The following is a 7,282-nucleotide window of genomic DNA, read 5'->3' as shown; positions in this document are numbered from 1 at the left end:
CTTGACTCGTGGGTACCTAAACGTTTAGTATTTTAATATTAATTTAATGCAAATGTATACATACCCAATAATATTAAACAGAAAAAATAAATATATTCAATAAAAATCTGTTTTAACGAATGTACAATGTCACGGCTCGGTAAATACGTCAACACTGAAACGAAAATCAGTCTGGCATAGGGAAAATCAGGGAATTACACAGCAAAATCGCAAATTGTGCAGCAGCATTATTGTGAATCGGCGTAAATTGAACCGGAGTAAACCGAGGGCTACCTGTATTTATCTTGAATCATGAAACCAGTACATGTATGACAGATCAGGCAGTCATGTTTAAAAGCTAAAATCAATAGGGTGTGACCAATAAATGCAATTTTCATTTATTATAGAGTATTTACATATTTTATTTATTGTTTTTATGGTTTAATTTATTATTAGGGCATTTAGTTGTGTTATTTTTTTACCTTAAACTTTGTGAATTTACTGTTTTGTTCATTGAAATTGGTATTATTTAGGGTTTGGGAATGGATTAATTCAGTTTCCATTATTTCTGATGAGAAAAATTGATAATTCAGAGTTTAAATGGCCTCCCAGAATGAATTAAATTTGAGAAATGAGATACAGTACAGCATCGATTATCAGACTCAATTGGGGACTCAGGTTGGTCGGATAACCGAAAAGAAGGGAAAAGATACATTATTAGTAGAGGATATTAGTATATCCCATGTAATTATTATATTAGTATATTGCTATTAACCAACTTTGTGTTGAATTTTCATTGATGTTTAGCCTAACAAATTTTTTTTAAATAATAATTGCCGCTATTGTATTGTTAAAAATTATTTTAAAATTGTTTTATTGCTCATGAAACAACCAACCACTCATAATTAGAAAATTAAGTCTCGTTTAAATACTGGCCTCCCTTCAATGGTCGAGCCGTTGATGCCAGCTAAAACACACAAAAATTTAACAATAATAATATTAAAGTAGCCAAGACATAGCCAAATATTGTAATGCCACATCACTAGCAGATATTTGAAATTTGCCGACTAGAACGGTCGGTTAACCGATGTGACGGTTAATCAGGGGTCAGATAATCGATGATCTACTGTACCACTGTACTTCTTTCAACCACAAATAAAAAAAAAAAAAAAACAAGTTTTGTGAAAGCTTGTACTTACAATTTGATGAAGATATACAGTGGAACCTCGGTATACGACCGTAATCCATTCCTGATGTTTGGACTTATACCGAACTGGACGCATATCAAACCAACCTTTCCCATAAGTAATGTAAAACTGATTAATCCGTTCTCATGTAAAAAAAATGGCTGGCTTTAAACACCTCACTTTCATGGCTAGTTCCTGCTTGATTTTTCATGAATCAGCATGCATCTTTTTAGCTTTCTCGCAAATAATTGCTTCTGATACACTGTCACCAGCACACTGTTTTTCAGTTATCCAAAGCAAAAGCATTTTCTCAACATGATCTAATGTCTTTGATCTCTGTTTAAAAATTGATTTAACATTAACCCTTTCGCAACGTTAGCAGATTTAATAATGTCTTTATTTTTTCATGATTGTCGATATTGTCATTCTCGGAATACGGTATGCAACAGTTAAAATCTCAAACACGCATGCCACCTTCGTATTTCTCAACAATCTCTTTTTTCAGTTCCATTGTGATTCTAGTCATTCTTTTAGTTTTCTGTTGCTTTTCATTTGCCTTTTTGCAATTCATGATTAATAAAAATAATAAAATTTTACTTACAAATTAAAACCAAAAGAAATTTAACAAAGTTATAAACTGTGGTACCACGAACGCCTGGTCTGGTCTAGTACGCCGATAGTGCTATTTGTTCACAGATGGCGTGTATAATTGAATTAAGTTGTATACTGAACAAAAGTTGTTTCATCCAAACAGGACGTATTCTGAATTGGACATATTCTAAAGCAGATGTATACCGAAGTACAACTGTTTAAGAGATTCTGCAATATAAATCTCTACAAATAAGACATTTTTTTCTTTGAACTACTGCTACAAAGTCATCTTGTCTATCTAGGCAACTGTCTTACAGTAAACCTTGTTTTGGAATTAGTTTATTTACAATAAAAATTTAACTTATTCAAGCCTCTAACTGGTGTGAAAAGGTAAAATTCGAAACAACAAATGTTTTCTGAACACCTTTCATGTTCTTCACCAGGTAATCTAGCTGGATTCTTTATTCTGGAACACCAAATTTTAAAATAAATCAAACAATGATAGTTCGATTGTCCAATGTCCATTGCGCATGCATTGTATATGTCGTGCATCATCCGATATTAAATAAATCATTAAGAATTATTATGCAATAAGGCCTATCAAGCCAACGAAAGAGCCATTTCCTCCCGGTAATTAATGCACTCAGATGAACTGTGCATCTTATATATCTCTACAGCTTCCAGCCATTTGAGGTGGTCCATCCATGTTGTTTTGACTATTAATGCTACCCCTGTGAAGTCAATAGTAATGCCCAGGTCAGAAGCATACACTGGAGTGACGTGGTGGCTCTGTTGTGTATGTCTGATTTGTGTTCTCTTATTCTTATCCCATTGAGCATTTCATTGATCCTATGTAGATCAAATCCCTGTTGAATCTTTCATCCCTAACAGGGATTCGATAGATGCCTGGCAATTTAAACAGGTCAGGCAGGTCCTTGCCATTCCATAACATGTCAAACATAGTAGGGCCTCTCTTGTATGCAATGATGACATTACATCTTTTGGTGATAGCTACATATACAGATCTCAAGACAGGGTTGAATGTAAGCGAAATCCTCTCAACCTCAGTACCGTGGTTGTCCCCCAGTGTCGTCATAGAGGTGTTGTGAGAAATTAGTGCTCTGTTGTAGCATTCTGAGATTCTTGGAACAACATTGTGGTAGCCATGCATATTGGCAATCTTCTCAATATGTGTTCTCTCTTCCCTAAGTGCCTCTTGAGTAGATAAATGAGTGTATGCTCTTCTAACCAATGATCTAAAAGCGACTAATTTGTATTGAAACGGGCCACGAGTCACTCGGTATGTATGTGGGGCTTGCACACAGTTTACGATAGACTATATTGTGGATGTTGGATCCCCGAATCCTGATATCCATATCTAAGAAATGGACATTAGTGTTGCTGTGTTAATCTACTTCGAGTGACAGCCCATAGGGATTATCATTCATCGCTTCACAAATTGTGCCAAGTTCGGCATTGTTTTCCATATATCATCATCATCTACATATCTTCTGTAAAGCATGATGTCCAGCATGTAGATGACGATGTTATTATATGGAAAACAACACCAAACTTGGCACGATTTGTTGAAGTGATGTTATGGAATGGAAAGGACCCGTGTGACCCATTTAAATTGCAAGACATCTATCGAATCCCTGAAGAATTAATGCAAATCTCAACAGCAGGGAACATGACATGTACAATGCGTGCGCAATGGACATTGGACAATCAAACTATCATCCTTCGATTTATTTTAAAATTCGGTTTTCCAGAATAAGATTACCTGATTTTTTTTTATGATATGAAACCGTGCTTTGCTATTTGTTTATGCTTCTGACACAATATAGTGCTATAAATTAAGACACTTGGCAGATTTTCTCATCTTTATTTAGTTGATACTAAATATTAATGTTAAATGAAAAAATTAACTAAATAAGTACTAACTAAACTAATAACTAAATAATGTAAAATGAAAAAATTAACTAAATAAGTTGATACTTATTTAGTTAATTTTTTCCACACGTATCAACTAAATAAAGATGAGAAAATCCGCCAAGTGTCTTAATTTATAGCACTATATTGTGTCAGAAGCATAAATAAAATAATGTTATGATAACATCTTTGTATAATAGAATAATTTTATTTTTAAAAAGAGAGCTGTCAAATTTTCTTTCTCCAGTTATCATAGATATTTGTTATTAATAAATGTAATTTTATAAATAAATAATTATATGTCTTATAATAAATAATGAATACATTATAAACTTACAAATTAAAAATTTTATATTCTCTTTCAGACTAGTGGCGAGTAATAAAATAATTCAATGGAAAATTCACCTAAAAGTGAGTAGTAATGTTTTAATTAATTGATTATAAATTTTTAATTGCATTTTTGTAAATTTAAATATGATTCGGATTATGTTGAAAAATAATACAGCTAGTTTTAAAATGAAATACAATTTAACTACTAAAAATTAATTTTTAAGTTTTATGAATATTATTATATTTATTATAATAAATAAGGTAGCAGTGATACATTCAATCTGTAATACAGTAAATATTTGTTAAGAATGCTTACTTCAGGAAGCCAAATTTTTAATTGATTAATAAGAAATGTTTTTGTCCTGTCCCAGAGCAACATCACTCACAATGGATATGGGAAAGAAGCCTTCTTAGTACCCATAGACCAAAACGAACTAAAAATAAAAATCCATTAACCACTAGGGACTAAAGATTAACAAAATAATTCATTTTGCAGATATTTATTGTAACACTAATCAGATTTGTGTTACAATAAATATCTAAAAATTGATTGTCATCTTCTAGCTTTTGTGTGCTCTTTTCCTTGATATAACAAATTCTTAAATAAAGTAACGTTCTCATAAACATTTTTTTACAACATATATAATAAAAGACAAGAAGCATAAATCATTATAATTTTTAAAATTATTAAATTTTTCATTACAAAATAATAATTGGTATTTTGTATACTTTAGTACATGGTAGGTGCCAAAAGTTTCCAGCCAATGTTTTAGATAGAAAACAATGATGTCATTTTTAATATAGTCTCCTTGCAGTTCCAACGCACTTATTACATCTTGGAATTAGCATTTCAATACCCTTGAAAAAATAGTCTCTAGTTGTGTCTGCAAAATACTCATAAACTGCCTCTTGCAACTCCTCTTCACTTTTTTGAAGGTCTTTTTTTGAGTTTTGAAAACAGATGATAATCCTGGGAGTTAGGTCTGGGCTGTAGGGTGGATGGTCAAGCTCACTCCTTTACAGCAGCTTTGGCAATGGAAGCTGTGTGCACAGGTGCATTGTCCTGAGAGAGGCAAACATGATGCAAATTAATGTAAAAAGTCTAACATGAATGTTTTTAAGCAACGTATGCAAATTGGCGGGAAAAACTGTTTTATTATTCCACATACATATGATGCTATCTGATACAATCATTATTTTATTCCTATCATGTCTAAAATATAGTTAGGCCAGAAACTTTTGGTGCATACTAGTGATGCCACAAATAGTGATTTTGCCGAATACTGAATATTCGGCTACACTCTCAACCGAAGCACCAAATAGTCAGCAAAATATGTGTGAGGACCCAAACGGGGTCCGAAAGCAGGCCAATNGCTTATGAATCAGACTCGTTACCTCTCTGCCACAGGACGCTCGAATAGAAGTACGTATAATTTATATATAAAGTGCTAACAAAACTTTAAGTTTGATTTTCTCGATTATATTTGAGTATTGCACTTTAGTATTTTACAGGTAGTACACTCACATCGTGCTACCTCTACACCAAAGATCATCAAAATCCGTTACCCCAAAGCCGTAGGCTCTCCTTGTGAGATATACAAACAGCATAAGAGAGAATAATTTCAATCATTGTAAAGCAGAATGCCTATCCAATTCTTGGAAGTTACTAGACAATTAACTTCATTGAATAATGGTTATCCAGTTATATATATATGTTTAATTGATAAGAGGGTTTCAGTTTTCTAACTTAGTTTAGCTGGAGCTAATATGGTTCAGGTATCAAATTAAAGCTCTTATGTTGTAAATGATGCTGCTGAAGAGAGATTTGAGAAAGGTGCAATGATTCAGGGTGGTGGAGTGGCAAAGGTACAATGTTAAGTCTGTGCGGGAAGACAAGCAACAAACATATTGGACAGTCATGCACCATCTAGCGATTTATTTATTCTTAGCCTCTTGAACAATTTGTTGCTTGTTACGACTGCGAATTCCTGCTTTGTTTGCTAAATACACATTAATTAAAACATGTTTTGCATTATTATTATTATTATTTTTTTTGATGATAAATTAGTTTTGTCAATATTGACCTCTGTGCTATCTATTAACTTTTAGTGCCAATCTCTGTTTTTATTTTACCATTACTTCGTGATGAGACCAAAACATGATTCTGACTGTCCAATTTGTTACTTAATGTCAATTGGTGGCTTTCTCAAATTTACCAACTAAAAGAAGGATAGACTTGAACATATGACTGTTGGTAGGTTAAGAGTTTCATAACAGTCAATGTGCTTGCTATGAAGCAAGCCAACACTATCCTCACTGTTAATCCAAAATCCCAGTAGTTGAAGTTGGCTGGTCAAAGGAATGATAAATTGTCACCCTGGGATCTGGATGCAAAATTGAAAGAAACCATTAAGAGAGACAATTGGTATTATAGGAGCCTCGTGCTACTAGAGTCATAATAGACATGAATCACTTGCATATGGCCCAGAAAACACTTGCTGTACTGTAATTTTTGGGAGAATGCCAAATTTTAAATGATCTCATTGTATTTATTTATTTTTTCCATTTAGTACATCTATTAAACAGTTCTTGTAACCATTTAATTTTAAATTTGAATGTATGTTAAATCAGATTTACATATGTAATATTATACTGCAATTGTTAATTTTGTTTTTTGTTCAAACTTGAAGCTAACTGATAAATGTGGCCAAAAACATTCATTATTTATTGGTTTGTTGAATTAAGTGCAGTAAGTCACTATGTTATAGGCATCCAGTTTGTAAGCTCTAAACAGTTCATAAAATAATATTTAAAATTATTCAACTAAAATAAGATAAAAAACTTGAAAACAAATATTGACAATAATTTTATGAAATAAATTTTTGTCAATGTATAATTTATTAAGCATTAGCTGATTAAGTCAGTCAGACTTCTTTAAAAACAATTGTAACTTTAGAATAAAACAATTATACAGACTGTGCTAGTGACATTGAAAGAGGAAAGACAATTACTATTTAAGACAAAAAAAACTTTGGCTGTTTCAACATCCAAAACAGATTTCAGTTTTTTTTTCTATTGAAACAGAGAAGAAATAGAATTTATTATTTATTGAAATCTATACTTAACTCATTATATATTATAAAATATTGCTTTAAATCACCTTTTAGAATTACAGATTAATGTAAATAAAATAATTTTTTTTTTTTTTTTTGGATGGTTCTGATTAATCATCAAGCATTCTTTAGGTATTATTATTTATTCCA

General features: G+C 31.9%; 1 protein-coding gene across 16 annotated transcripts in view; it reads left to right on the top strand.

Moving 5' to 3' along the window:
* LOC111635799 (arginine/serine-rich coiled-coil protein 2-like) overlaps nt 1-7,282 on the top strand; it is a 61,910-nt gene that overhangs the window by 12,026 nt on the left and 42,602 nt on the right. For 14 of the 16 annotated variants that reach the window (XM_023380870.1, XM_023380884.1, XM_023380877.1 and 11 more), the window contains one exon: nt 4,055-4,100. In XM_023380870.1, the coding sequence (XP_023236638.1) occupies nt 4,082-4,100 (19 nt within the window). In that variant the 5' untranslated portion in view covers nt 4,055-4,081. Of the gene's footprint in view, nt 1-4,048; nt 4,101-7,282 lie in introns of those variants that run through there. The other 2 variants (XM_023380886.1, XM_023380883.1) reach the window with 1 other exon arrangement.

The sequence above is a fragment of the Centruroides sculpturatus genome, unplaced genomic scaffold (genome assembly GCF_000671375.1).
Source record: "Centruroides sculpturatus isolate CEXI.00-Female unplaced genomic scaffold, Cexi_2.0 scaffold989, whole genome shotgun sequence".
NCBI classification, from domain to species: domain Eukaryota; kingdom Metazoa; phylum Arthropoda; class Arachnida; order Scorpiones; family Buthidae; genus Centruroides; species Centruroides sculpturatus.
The sequence above is the reverse complement of the archived record's forward strand: the minus strand, read 5'-3'. Positions and strand labels throughout refer to the sequence as shown.